Below are 15292 nucleotides of genomic sequence, written 5' to 3' on the forward strand. Positions count from 1 at the left end.
TTTCTCATTAATACTTTATTTGTCATCATTGACGATGGAGTTTTGCAGTGGATTTCTTGTGCAGTGGGTTCTTGTTTTTAAGATTAGAAAGCCGTTTATGCGGGTGAAATAAACATTTAAAATTAAGTTCATTTGACTAAATGCTAGATATAAATACACTAAAGCTTAAATTCTTGTGGCTGAAAATTTTCAGCACAACACCAATCGGGAAATTCTTCAAACACATACATCAAATTTGCCCATAAAGTGATTGCTTTGGTTATTGATGTGCCAACACGCAACTAATAAGACTATTAAAGCATTTGCATACAATTTGAACCATTTAATATAAGTATTAAAAGTGTATTTATGTTTTAGCATTTAAAATACTAACGTCATTTGTTTGTATTTTCTCATTATTGTTATTTTACATCAATCATGTTGGAATCGCGCATTGCACTTCTGGATCTGTTTCAGTTCCAAACATTTGCAGTTGACGCACATGTAACAACGTTTTAAAATGAAAACTTATCTGAGCAAACACCATCACAATAAATCCATGGCATCTTAAAGGCCACCATAGTTTAAATTCCTATGACCATTGTGACTTAAAGCTTTGTGCCTGAAAGTGACAGCACAAAAGCCACGTGCAAATTATTTAAGAACATTAAACATGTTTCATCACAAAGTGCTTGATAGGTACTGAACTAACAGCAGACATTTTTTAAACCCACTACATCAATTACACACAATTTAACCACTTTATATACATAGAAAGTTCATTTACATTTTAAGATTAAAAATAACGACATTTTTTTTTAATCTTTCCTTATTTTTTCGTCATTTAATATCATTTGTTCTGAATTTGTTATTTTCGTCTCTGGAATCGTTTTAGTTCAGAGAATTTGCATCAGTTTGCCGCATATGTTATAAACATTTATAATTAAGATTTTAATGAATAAAATATCGACTTAAACCTTTCGCAGCATATAGCCTTGATTTTCTGTCACTATTTAATTTCATTGAAATAATTCGATTTTTACAAGCTATCTAAGTCGAATACTTTCATAGATTCAGAAAGATATTTCATCTTTCTTGTTACATAAACTGCTTATGTATTTAAAGATAAAATTCCAATAACTTCACATATATTATCGGTTATAAAAAATGGGGTTTCACAAATAACATGATGGCAGACACAAATTTATGCAAAAAGGTCATCGAATATAAACATCAAATACGTACATTAAATAGTCCATGCACTGCGATCCATTTTTTGCTTCATCTGGGTAATATTTATCCAAATTAAGTCATGAAAGAAATGTCTCATTTTACTACAAGATTATTTGAATTATACAATGAAACTAATTAGGAGTTCCCAAACTTCTAAACTTTGCAACCTACTTTATCCTCTACGTATTGATTTTTATTAAGAGACAAAAGCTTAAGTCCTTGCCAAAATAGCTTTTTTTTCCAAAAAAGAAATTTTATAAAGAAAAAAAATACTTATTGGATTTATTAAATTAACATTAATTTTTAATATTACAAAAAATAATGAACCTTCTGCACTAATGATAAAAGGTTCTTCGACATTGATAATACGCCAACCGAACTGGTGTATTAACATTTCGAAGTACAGCAAATCAGCGTTCATTAAGAAGATTCTTATTAGGTGGACGTGTTCTGAGATAATGTAACCGCAGAAGCGTATGCTATATGAAAGGCCAAGGATTAATATATATCATCTGCACGTTGAAAAGACACTTGTTTAGCATCTTCCTTTTTTTATTCGACACTATTCACCGGTTTGCGTATTGCGCTCATTTTTGTCGTGTTGCTACGATATTGCTTGATGAAGACTTTTAGCACAAACCAAATTTTGTTTTTTCAATTGCCAAAAGAAAAATGCATATAAATTCAAAATGTTGCTCCAATTTATCAGTAGGTTGCTATCGACAGTTTGGAAATCCTTGCAATACATTATAAGTTCATGTTTAGTATAATGTAAAAACAATTAGCTCAATTTCATGACTTTCTGATGAACAGCATAAATGGATCATCATGCATGTAAACGATTATTCAAAAAAGTTTTTTCTTGTCTTGATTTTGATGTCGTCATATTTATAGTCAATTTCAATTTCTTTTCAGGTAAACTCATTTACAACTCCACTCCTTCTTTATCTTCATGATGCCACATTTTCAAAATGTTTCAACAAGCAGAAGTGGCTGTGATGCGATCAACTGTTTCTAAAAAATATTAAGAATAAAACATTATTTCATAACAATTTAATTTTCTTCACAATCATTTTAATTGCATTTCATCTTCTTTTTCCCTTTTGGAAAAAAAGCATCTTTATAATTACAATACCGTTTTTATAGTTTAAAAAAGTTCATTTAATAATTCTATTATCAAGTACTTACTTCGTAATCACCTGAATTGTTACTAAATTTTAAATGATCTTCTGAAATCTTATGTTACAATCTTACGGATGAAGTATATTTAACTACTTAACGATTTCTATTTTTCGACCCACAAATTTTTTTAAATATAACAATTTCAAACATAATTACGTTGGCAACATAATTTACCAATTTAAGAAAATGATACGAGTGAAATTACAGCGAAACGCTAGGAAAGACTTTTTATTCATACAAAAATACAGGCAAATCAAAGTATTGGTTGGTAAAGACTTTGAATTGAAAATTGATTTAATTCCGTTCAGCAAAGCCGCTTAAAGAAAATGAATACATTTTATATTCTGGGTCTTAAGAATAATTCATGTAAATTAATTTAATATTTAGTTTTCGTGGCTTAGTATAAATGGGTAATGTTGTAAGAAAATTATTTATCTTCACAAGTAATTCTTGCCTATAAGAATAAAAAATATATGGAAAATTGTTCAAGTTTCTGTCCAATGAAGAAATATCAAAGAAAAGAATAAAAATTCAAAGGACATTTTAATTTTTCTCCTTTTTATTATTTATAGGCTACAGAATAATTTAAAATACAATAGGTAATTTTTACTTTGATACTGATTCAATGACAATAATGATTTTTAGCGTATTAGTAACTCCTGACTTTTGCCTTTTTCAGTATAAATTTGTCTCTAAATTATCTGTACTGCGTCTGATAGAATCCTTCAAAATCCAAGAATTATAAAGCTCCTAAATATGTTCAATGACTTGTATTAATTTTAGTGCTTCATAATATTACTGCACTTATGTAATTAAATTAAAAGATAAAATTTTATTTTCTTGATTAATGAAGAGAATTTGCCTTTTTATCTTTAGAATTTTTTTCCTTGCATAAGTAGCGATGTCTTCATTGTTTTTAAAATTTATTAACAAAGTTTTTATCTCTATTTAAATGAAACAAATAAACCTTTAAAATAAAAATAATTTAATAAGACACACATATGTTATCTGGTTTTGTTTCTACATTTAAAATTCATACATTTTTATATATCAGTAAATAATATATACTTACCATATTTTATATTAAAACATGGCGCAAACATTATTATTATATATATATATACTTTCCAACTTACCATAAAGTATGCAACTATTATGGTTTATCAGGGTGGATAATAAATATAAAGCAAATACACTCTTACCTAAAATGAGGAAACCCCAAACTTCTTTAAGGCAATGATATTAATAAATGCAAAATTTGCACATACCTCAATATCAATAATGAGACATATTTATTTTCTGTTATTAATTACCTGTATTTTTAGTTGCTAAGATCATCAATGCATTAACGCACGCAATTTTTTTCTTCATAGCGAAGCAAAGCCTACAAGATAAACTTCTGATCTAGAAATTTCATGTAACTTTTCTTCGTGAAATTAAAAAAAGACATGTTTTTCTTTTGTGTAATTTAATTTGAAGCACTTCGTAACAGCTCCCCTCATTACTACTTGAATAAAAACAGCCCTTACGCTGCTATACTTACCAGATCTAACAGATCCAGCGCGAGTACTGAAGACGCTAACCATCGTGCCAGATCTTTCACTGCTTTGGCCGCCGAAATGCCATCTTTTATTCTTCTTGCATCCAATCACTGCCAGGAATCCTTGCCTGTACTTTTTGTGCATGAAGCAGTAAGTAAGAGGGTTGCAGCAAGAAGAGAAATATGCCATCAAATATATAGCTGCCATTCCAACGTATCCAAGGGAAGTGTATACACTCTTTGCATCGTATAGAGCCCATGTATTCACAACATAGAGTGGAGTCCAGCAAACGAAGAACTCGACAACTACCACAAAAAGCATTCGCACCACTCGAATTTTAGCGGCTTGGTTTTTGTCATATGTTCCTCGCAGGGTCGTGCTTTTCATGGTTCTAGATCTGGCTCCTGGCATTTTGGTACGGAAATCCCTTCTCATTCCATTACTGCTTGATGGTTTCAGTGGATCCAGATATTGTCTTTCAGGGTTACTCAATGCACTGCGCTCTGAAAAGTAATGATTTTTGAATACTTAATAAAGAACTTCTTTTGTATCAAAAATTGGAAACTCATTGATTTGCAAGTCAGAAAGAAAAGCTAGTTGCGAAATTGTTTCATTTTTATATATATAAAAATCCACATAGTGCTCTTTGTTAAAACTTGACTCTATTTTCAATTTTTAATTTTAAAAAAGTTGCTGAAATTCCTTACACTCATCAGACCATTTTTCTCTAGAAATTATATGCCCAAAAAAGGGTGTGATGTATAAAATATACTAGAATACTTCTAAACTATTTTTCGTAAATTTCTTGATTTTGTTTGATAAACTATGAAGTAGCATTTTCCCTATTTTAGAGAAATTAAAAAAATTGATTAATATTATGTATAAGTTTTTCAACCACTCAGTTTTCAAATAAAATACGTGGTTTGACGCTTTATATGCAATATATTTCTGATCAGTGAGAGTTTAATGATGGACAAAAAAATATTTTGAAAATTGTATGCAATAAAAATTATTATTCAGTCATTCGATGCAAAAATGAAATATTTATTTTATAGATTTTATTAAGTGAATTCCTCACATAAAAAAGATCAGTAACGATATCAGATTGAAATTCCACAGCTCAACGCGTTATTATTGCCTCCAGTATTAGATCAATTCTTTTTCTATTCGGAATAATTATGTTGCTTTGCTTTATGTCCTCACATTAGAACTGCTATAAAGTTTCTTCGTTCTTTCATTTGTTCTTAACTAAAATTAATTATCTATTATTTACATCAGTTATTTATGTTTACAAGCATTTTAAAGTAAAGCTAATTTAAATTATTAAAAAAAATCCCCACTTCTTGATATGTTTGGGCAAATTAATATTAAATATTGCTTTTTAGTTAAAAAAATAATTCATGAAATATATACATGAAAGTTTTGAAAAACCTTTTAAATCTAAAAGAACTATTTATACTGTATGATAAAAGCTAAAAATGTCCTTTAATAATTTATGCAATTATTGATTCTAATAACTCATATTTGTAAAGTGGAAACTTGAAAATACCAAAATTAGATTATCTGTTTTCTGCTTAGCATTAAAATGGCAAATAGACAAAATATTGCATTTCTTTTTTTTTTTTTTGCTCAAAATGTTTTTTTGAATTGTAGACTGAGGAAAATATAATCGGTGCATATAGACTATCATATGTAATTTTCCCTCAAACAGCTATGCAATAAAAGGACTGTCTGTGATCATTACAATGAAAGGAAAACGCAGCATAAATATTATATAAAGATATTGCAAATGTCAGGATCATGGCATTAAATGTGATGCGCGGGTGCAAAAAACTATGTCAGCACACGCAGTGTGAGATAATATAGGGTGTCCCTGAGCCGTTCATTTTGAAAATGAGGCAAGTCCAATTTTTGTTATTGCGAGATATTTAAAGGTTTGCGTTTCAATAAATTTAAAAATATTGATAAGTATTAATAGACTTACTTTTTGTATTTTGTGGTACCAGATAATGTAAGTTTATAATCCAATAGTGTTTACAGTGCTGACTAAAACAATGAAAGTTCCATTATAACTAAATTGACCAGCCTCTCTTTAAAAATTGAGCCGTTTATTTTGAAAATGGGGCAAGTCCATTTTTTGTTATTGCGAGATATTTAAAGGTTTGCGTTTCAATAAATTTAAAAATATTGATAAGTATTAATAGACATACTTTTTGTATTTTGTGGTACCAGATAATGTAAGTTTATAATACAATAGTGTTTACAGTGCTGACTAAACAATAAGAGTTCGATTATTAAATTGACGTGCCTCACTTTCAAAATTAAAGAATTATTTCAAACAATTTTTAATTGGGAAATAATATTTCAGCTGCATCAGCCTTTTTTTTAATGATAAAAACAGAATACTTTTGAAATTTTTATAAATATTTATTCATTTGATAAAAAGGGGAACACAACCAAGAATATTCTAGCAGAAAATATAACATAACAACAAACAATTCATTTTATTAAGAATTTCAATAAAATTATACATTTCAGTTTATACGTAGGTATAATCAAATGGAATTTTAATCAAGATTTAACATTTTAAAATATTCATGATGAACGGGAGGTATATATGTTAATAAATCCATCATGTCCTTGTATTTTTCAGATGTAATAGATCTCCTTTTTTCATACATAAAAGATAAATCTATATTTCCGAAATTATTTGGTCTTCCTCATTTTGGTGACAAAGCAATAATTTTAAATTCAGCATCTGGTTCTATCGAAGTTTCGTAGAACATTTTGTATGGCGAATCCCTTGTAAATCTGATCCAGAATATATATTTAATCAATTCACGGTTTCTCCATCTATATTTTTCTTTCTTTTTTAAACTACTTTCTCCAGAGGTTGGGTTGAAAAAAATATTTCGCGTTTCATTTCATGTACTAGAAATTTAGTATGTTTTCGACAATTTCGTATTATTTTATAGAAATCCTGGGGAATATACAATGAATAGGTTTTCCGTATTGCCATTTATACCACTCCAAAGTCACGATCATTCTGCAGAAAGGAATGTCTTGACAATAGAAATTTGTTATCGATGATATTTGTTTCATTGTCCCTCGACTGAACAATTTTCATCCAAATTAAGGCCAACTTTTTGTTTCTATTTTGGCCAGTGCACATGTCACTATAAGCTATAATGTGTAATTGTCACAGTCTGTAAGTGTTTTAAACAGCAAGATGCTACTTCTTGTGCTCCTCGGGATGCTATAGTTTCATCCCAAATATACATATTAACTTCATCATTATGATAATTGCGGAAGCCTTGATTCAGTATATATATATATTCCGCTTATAATATGCAATTGATACTGTGAGCTTAGGATAAGGTAGTGCCTTTTGTAAATCAAAGGAGAATGCAAAATAATTTTTCGGATTATTTACAGCCATATTTCTGTTTTCATGGAAATATTTCCTTGCCATTTCGGCATTTATCAAGGGATTTTCATGTTGTTCTCTCAGATTCTGTCGCTCTTGAATAATAGAAGAAATTTTAATTTTCGTATTAAGCATATCGCATTTTTTTCAGTTGCCTTTGCTTGGATGGTGGATATACAAATTGAATTGTGTTTTAAAAATATTTCTATAAATCCATTCATTTACATAGGGTCTCTGATTTAATGTACATTAATCTACATGAAAATTATGCATTTTTCTTCCATTTAGTTCTGGGTTTAAATATTTTCTCCCTGGATTGTGATTCCTTGTATAATAGCTTTCAAACTGAGGAAAACGTTGAATGTGTTGCTTTACATCATTTACCAAATTTACACTGGTTTTCCGGGAAGATCCTTCTGTCTGGCCACGTAAATCTTTTCCCACAACTTCTGCTTTCCAATCGTCCTTTAGAGATATTAAAAGTGTGTAGAAAATTTGTTTTACATACTAAAATATCTCAACTATTTGTGTTCAAATAATATTTAAAACTAAAATTCTTTGCCACTCCTTTGAAATTCATCGGGAGCTTTCTTTTCGTACCCAGTTTGCGAGTAAATCCATGTAGAAATAAATTTTGCGTACTGAAATCTACAAGTTTCCAAAATTCATTAAAATATTTTTATCTGTTCTTCCACACTAATTAGTTTTGTGTATGCTCTTGAGAATTGACAGTCTTTATTCACGAATTTTTTCTCGGGAATAATTTTACCTATTTCTCTGTAGTATTCTTTTCCACTATTTCGATTGACTTTTCTTATTTTTTGAATACAAGTAACTATGTTCTTTTCGTAACGTTCTCCTGAAGTATCATCTTCGTCTGATGACGAAGTCAATAGTTCAACTATTCTTCTTCTTTTTTGGAATTTTTTTGAATAATTTTGGTCCGAATTGCCTTTGCCTTCAGGTCCTGATTCCAAGAGTCTTCTTTTATTACCGATTGCCATGGGTCTTATTTCTACAAACAAAATAAAAATAATAAAATTACTTGCAAATGAGGATTTTATTGAAGTGGCGTTATTACCCAGAAAACTTTTATTTTCTTTTGATACTTACCAAATTCACTTTCAGATGCATCAGAGTTATAATTTCCATTGTAATCGTTTTGAGCCATTTTTTTTCTTTTTTTAAAAATAAAACCACAATCCGTTATTTATTTTTTAAATAAGGATGAGACTTTTAAGGGTTTTTGTAGGCCGGGCAAAAGAAACAAATTGTCGACTTGTCTAGTATTCAATAGAAACTGAATTGGAACTTACTTGCAAGCTGATAAAACTGTTGCCAATATTACTAACATTTCTCGGTTTCGGAAGTAAACATATTATTGTCGAAACACAAAATTAAGATATACTTTTTATTATTTATGAAACGTTGTACAACCACCGATTTTCAATATCAAAGATAGATAGATAGAATTGAAATGAGTATTTTTATTTCGTAATAAACTTTTAACTCTTTAAAATGAACAAAAATTAGATGATACGAGTGTTCTTCTTGCGAGTTTCAGATTTTCTGTGTCGTGCAGTGCTTGAAACTCTTTCATCTGATTCATTGCTTTTGAATGAGGTGGCATTGGATTGGATAATGACACTGTCTTCTAGCATTTTTTCTGTCGTCTCATAATTCCACTGTTTATTCCAAGAAATTAAAAATAAGATGAAGAGGAAACACAGAAGACGGTAGAGAAACATCCTAGATTCAGACATGATGTCAAACGGTCACATTTGCTTCACCATACAGCAACCGGAGCTGAATTGTGCCGTAATATAATCGGTCAAAAATATGTTCTATCTACGATAGACTTGCGCCACTTTCAAAATAAACATATTTTCAATACTGTTAAGAGCTAAAATTTCCATCTCAAAAATATTAGAATCTAATTTTTTTCTATACATTTTTTACGCATAAAAATATTATAACTGGTTCTATCTACAATTACCATTATCTCCATTTTTTTCAAAAATGGACTTGCTCCACTTTCAAAATAAACTGCTCAAATGACGCCCAAACTAAGCACAGCCAGATTGGGCTACCTAAAAATGCCGAAGGAACCGTACCTGTACGATATATAATTTTCGAAAAAAAAAATACGAGAAATAAAGTACGATGTCACATCCGGAACAAGGGAAAAACATTATGGTGGACAGACACATCAACAGCACTATTTGAAAGTCTTTCCTGACGATGATATTCAAAATGTTCATGTATTCCGTTCATCATTATTGTGATAGGCATTTGATCTACTGCCAATGTAATGGAAATGTAGTAGAACTGCTAGGACTGCTAGGGAGTATGCCTAAGTGGTTTTTCCTTGCACCAGATGTGACGTCATATTTTGTTTTCTATTTCTTTAGAAAACTATGCGTCGTACAGGTACAGTTTCTTGGGCTTCTTTTATACTCCCAACGAGGAATATAGCTGCGCAGAGTCTGGGCGTTATTTATGGGACACTTTAATAAAAAGAGTTAAAGTCTTTTTTTCAGACATTCGCTACAAGTGAAAGCTATATCTTATGTTTAAAATGGATACAAGAAAACTTTACAAGCGTTAAAATTATCAGAAAACTGGTACAAGCGCACAGTTTGACAAGAGTTGAAGAAGAGTTTCGAATTGATAAAATTGATGTTTCACGCGTTTAGAAAGTGTTACAAATTACAGTTGTAATATTGCTGTAATAAATGCTGGTGGAAGATGTCCATGAGAAACTATGGAAATAAGTCACCAATATATCTCTGCGCGGATGAAAAGAGACCGAAATCAAACGAGAGGCAACATTTTTCAGCATATGCGTACCGAAACTGGAAGACAGGTTTCCGGCATACCGTGACCAGACTGCATAAAACTGGCCTATTTACCCGGCATCCGGAACACAGAGGACATCAAGGAATATAGGGTAGCGAACACAAAAACTGGGCATCTTTTCAATGGAGGAGAAATTTTCAGAGATATTTTATTTTTTTTTTGACATAAATATGAAAAATAATTTGCATTTTATATTTAATAAGGATTTATGCAATCATCAGTATGTATCAAAATGATAAAAATTTCACTACAGGTAAAAACCTAATAATTTCATTTCTGTAATTATATAAATTATTTTATACCCATGAATGTAAATGAGTTGTGCATAAATGGAATCTTCAAAGGCAGCAAATTCGGAAATATATCTAAGCTCTTTTTTTAAATACCAAACTTTTGATTGTATATTTCTTCGGTAGAAGTATTTAAAAATGTAATTAAGTTTTCAAAGGGAGCAGTTATTTCCTTTCAACCTAAAGCAATAACCTATTCTAGCAAAACATTTTCTAAAATTTAATCCTGCGGATGTTAGATCCCGTGATTTGTGCTGGTTTGAAAATGGCTTATTTTTAACAATAATATGCAGTTTCCATGTAGGATTCCATTCCAGGACTAGTAAGTATATTTTATATTATTGCAATGCCGATTAATGATCACAATAATGTTGTGTGAAGATAGTGATTCGCTTAGTTTCAGAAGCATTTAGGACTTTTTACAAATGTTGCATTGGAATAGAGAACAAATTATCTTGACATTTGAGAGTTAAAATGTTATCAATGGAGAAATTTAACTGTCTCATTCCAATTTGATATGAAATCAGTTGCGAATACTGCTATAGCGAGATTGATTTAGAAAAAGTAATACTCGCTATCTGACTACAGTTCTTAAATTACTAGTTCCACTCCCAGTTGTCGTTTACTGAATCAAAACATTTGGTTTATCTAAGCATTCAATATTAATTTTAGTTCAATTCATCAGCTACCATTTGAAAAGAAAATGAATAAATGACTTCGATTTAAGATGATTCCTATCTAATGATGTAACATAGATTTATTATATGTATTATTTAATGAATGATCTTAGGTAAAGCATTCAGCATCAGAGAAATGTATGTATCAAAAATATTCAAAAGATGACAAATTGTGTTTGTGAAGGATGTAGGTGAATTCATTGTTAAAATAGAATAACCTGCATTAAAAAGAATTCTTTCAGATTTATATCGTTGTTTTCCTTCTTTGAATGTCATCTTTTATAAGAGAAAAGTATATGGTCTTTTCTAAGATCCGTAATTTTTCCAGACAAATAACACCAACTCAAGCATTTAATAACATATTTTTATGAGACATTGAGGAAAAACATTAATAACAAGGATAATTTGCATATTACTTACATAAATTTTATTTAAAAGAAAAATTAATATAAGCAACGATCTTAAGCAAATATTGAAGATAAAAGCCTGATAAAGTAAAAATAATAGCTTTGAACCTAATTAAATTAAACTAAATGAACTAAACTAACTTAATACATTTTAAAAATTGATTCCTTTTTTAGCAATAGAAGTAGCTTATATTGTCGAAAACAAAATTCTTAAAAGTGAAAAACATGTAGTTAAATACCAGTTCTTTTATCTGTCAAAAGAACGATTTTGCATTTTAATGTACTGCACTTTTATTATTTTTTATTGTTTCAAAACTGCAACACTTACCAGATCTTCTTCCTTTGGAAAAGTTAAGTTTGGAACCAGTGCACAACTTTCGAGCAATTAATGAGTAAACAATGATCATAATGAGGAGAGGTATCACCAACAGTACCACATCCAAGTAAATGTTGAAGCCTCGTTCAGATTCAACATCTGGCCATACTTCACGGCATTTAAATTTGCCTGTAAGAAAATATTTGTTTAAAAAAAGAAATGAAAAATTCCTCAAATACCAAAAAATTCATGGAAAAACTTAATACTTAAACTTAATTCATAATCTAGCTAGAAAGAATGAAGGATGCCACTTAAGGATAATACACAATAGACTCTCTTGAATATCTAGATGATTATAATTGTGTTTCTGATGCGTGTAAATTAACCAACTTGTTCGTAATAAATACCTCCGAAACCAATACAAAGTTAAATTATTTTAACAACACTACTCTTATGATCGGGTTTCTCACGAGTGTCTTAAAGACAGACTTTTTGAATTCGCCAGCAAATATCGAAGGAGTGGGAAATGCCAAAGTCAATTCACCCATACATAATGCTAATCAAAACTAACTCAGTGTATCGGTAACCATTTAGCATACTGATGCATAACCAAAGATTGCCTAAAAATATCATTCCACATATTTACAAAAAATTGCTCCTGATGATGAACCTCTTATGTGAAGAATACCGGGAATGATTTTTTACCGTTCCAAAAGTGATGACTTAGAAGATAAATGTTTCTATTTCGAAAAACATTGGTTATTTTTTAGGAAATTAATATTTGATTTTATCTAAGATAAGCCCAATTATGAAATTCTAGACATCGACGGCGTAATTGTAAATTCAAGTGTTGTATCAGTCTAGGAATTCCATGAATATTATACAAATGCCAGTTATTACATGTAAATATTCTTTACACGGTCATAAGTTAGGTAAGTTGTTCTTACACTAGCATGAAGGCAACTTGAAAAATAAGTTAACATATCGATTTCTGAATTCATACATAACTCTTTATCCTCCGGAAGAGTATGATTTTATAATTTCGCTATTGCTAACCGTCTTGGAAACATTCTTAGAAGGATGTCGGTTGTTCGAGAAACGGTATTTGTATTCTTCTAGAACATGACCGGCAGTGCGATAGCATATAGCATAAATCAACAGCATATCCAGACTTTCCTTGTCACTGAAATATGTCATTCTGTTAAAAAGCGCACAACTCCGAGAAAATATTTATATTTTCTCTCCCGGCATTTCGCACTTCTCTGAAATTTCTTGAATCTTCACCTTCTCACGTTTCTTTATAATGTATGTGTAGCAATTGCTTACTAATCAAAGTGGCAGCATTATGCGTGATTAGCAGATTTCTTTGAAGTCATGGTGATTGGATGATATACTACTAGACAAATATTTACTCATGACAATTTTTCTATTTTGAATAAATCTGCATTTCTAAATTAAATGTTTATATCTAAATTTGTGATTAGATTTTCTAAATTTAAAATTAAACATATCTGCAACTTTTGTTGATAAAAATGTTAAATTTTGTGTATATGCATGCGATTGTATGAGAAACATTTTAATAATGGCGCTTTTGCACTCTAGGGGACGTATAAATTTTTTAACATATCACTGTCATCCTCTAAAGAAACGAAAGTGATTTCAGAGAATTCCTGACATTATTTAATTAAAAATTTGGAAATATATGCATAGGTGCAATATTTAAGTAAATAAAAGCTTGTTTCAATTTTGGAGGGGACACCCTGTATGTAAAATATAAAGGCCATGGATTAATTATCAGATTCATCAAGAAATCTCCTAGCAATGTGTCCTCAAAACTTGAAATTGGGACGTAGTTTTCTCTCGAGTTGCAGTTACTCATTATTGAAGGATTTCTCAAATCGTAATTAGAAACTGGAAAAAACTTAATGCTTACCCGCCAATATTTCAAACTGATTTATTGCAAAATATTATTTTAAAACTGTTTTAAATTTCAGAAAATTACATTTTCATTTCTGTTTAATATTTGATTTTAATTCTACATATCTTTAAAAATTAATTAAGAATTTCTAACTTTCTTTCATTTCTTGTACTTGAAGTATACAATGAAAAAAAAAAAGACTGTAATTGCCAAAATTCATCAAAAATTCACTAGTGAATTTTTGATGAATTTTCAAGCTTCAAGCCTCACTGCCTCTAACTAAAGAGAAACATTTTTTGGAATTATATCTGTATGTTTGTGAACGCAGTAACTCATACATGTAACAAATTAGACGGGGAAAATTCGATGCACAATATCAACAGCAGATTTCAGTAAAAATTTGAACCAGATCCAAATTCAGATATTCTGTTAATTTGCCCTTCTGTGAGCAATTGCAATAACACATTTCCATGTGGGATTAAAATAGCACACACTTTCAACTAGCTCCCAAAAGGAGGATTAAGAGATCTATTCTTCAAATTAAATGTTCCTTTTCCTTCATAGATATTTTGACTTATATAAGTTGAAATTCACTAAATGAATGAGACAGATTATTTGGCTGATATTTTTTATTAATAGGGATTCTTCTTAATTTTACATTGACGATATAACAGTTTATATGGTTTTTTACCTTTCAAAGAGTGTTATAGTTTAAGTCTTGGAAGACAACAAAGTAGTTAACAAAATATCTAAAAAGAAAAGCAGATTAGACTTACCAGGGGTTTTCATCGGAATGAGCTGACTTAACACAAGAGTTGGTATCATAGTCAACAGGGAGCCCACCCAGACCATCAGGATAACTTTGTAAGCGTGAGAAATTGTCTGCCATTGACGTGAATGCAATGGTCTACAGATCGCGAAATAACGCTCTAAGGATATGGAAACCAGAGTCCAAACTCCCACGGAGACTGATACACCTAGAAATAAAGAAACATTACGGATTTTACCAAATAAATTAAAATACAAGTAATTCTTAAAATGATGACTAAATATAAATAAAATCAGTAGCAATAAATGCATTTTTAAAATGTAAGTGCCTTCAAAATCATAAAAAAACGACGTTGTTCCATTAATATTCAACAATTAAGATAGCCTTATTAGAACCCAAAATCATAATCTGTATGATTTTAGCGCAAATTCTTTCCGTGTTTCGTCCCCCCCCCCGCCTCCACAATTTTAAGCCCTTTTGTTTTTCGGATAATTTAAAAAAAAAATTAAGCTTAAATGCATAGAAATACGCAATTTTTGAGATCTGTTAGAAATCGGTACTCAAAAAATAAATTTTTCTTCGTCCCACTCTCTCTTGTTCATCTTTTAGCTTTATTGCACTTCTGTAATATTAAATATCAATATTTAAATACACACAGAAAATCAGTTACAGATTTCTTTGACCCACTAATTAC

At 30.0% G+C, this 15292-nt stretch overlaps 1 protein-coding gene across 1 annotated transcript; it reads right to left on the reverse strand.

The window, feature by feature from the left end:
* Positions 1-2188: 2188 nt before the first annotated feature.
* Positions 2189-14681, reverse strand: LOC129959867 (cholecystokinin receptor-like). Its single transcript, XM_056072762.1, has 5 exons — positions 14606-14681; positions 11924-12100; positions 8132-8377; positions 3938-4438; positions 2189-2226 (listed from the first exon to the last, which is right to left on the reverse strand). Exons 1-5 carry the CDS (start codon positions 14679-14681, stop codon positions 2189-2191), a joined length of 1038 nt encoding a protein of 345 aa, XP_055928737.1.
* Positions 14682-15292: the final 611 nt, after the last annotated feature.

This window comes from Argiope bruennichi, chromosome X2, assembly GCF_947563725.1.
Source record: "Argiope bruennichi chromosome X2, qqArgBrue1.1, whole genome shotgun sequence".
Lineage (NCBI taxonomy): Eukaryota > Metazoa > Arthropoda > Arachnida > Araneae > Araneidae > Argiope > Argiope bruennichi.

Coding starts and splice junctions, on each gene's coding strand:
- LOC129959867 (XM_056072762.1), bottom strand. CDS start 14,681: ATGGTCTGGGTGGGCTCCCTGTTGACTATGATACCAACTCTTGTGTTA. Junction 8,378..11,923: donor TTCCAAAGGAAGAAGATCTG/GTAAGTGTTGCA, acceptor TTTTGTTTGTAG/AAATAAGACCCATGGCAATC. Junction 2,227..3,937: donor CGCTGGATCTGTTAGATCTG/GTAAGTATAGCA, acceptor AATATTTTTTAG/AAACAGTTGATCGCATCACA.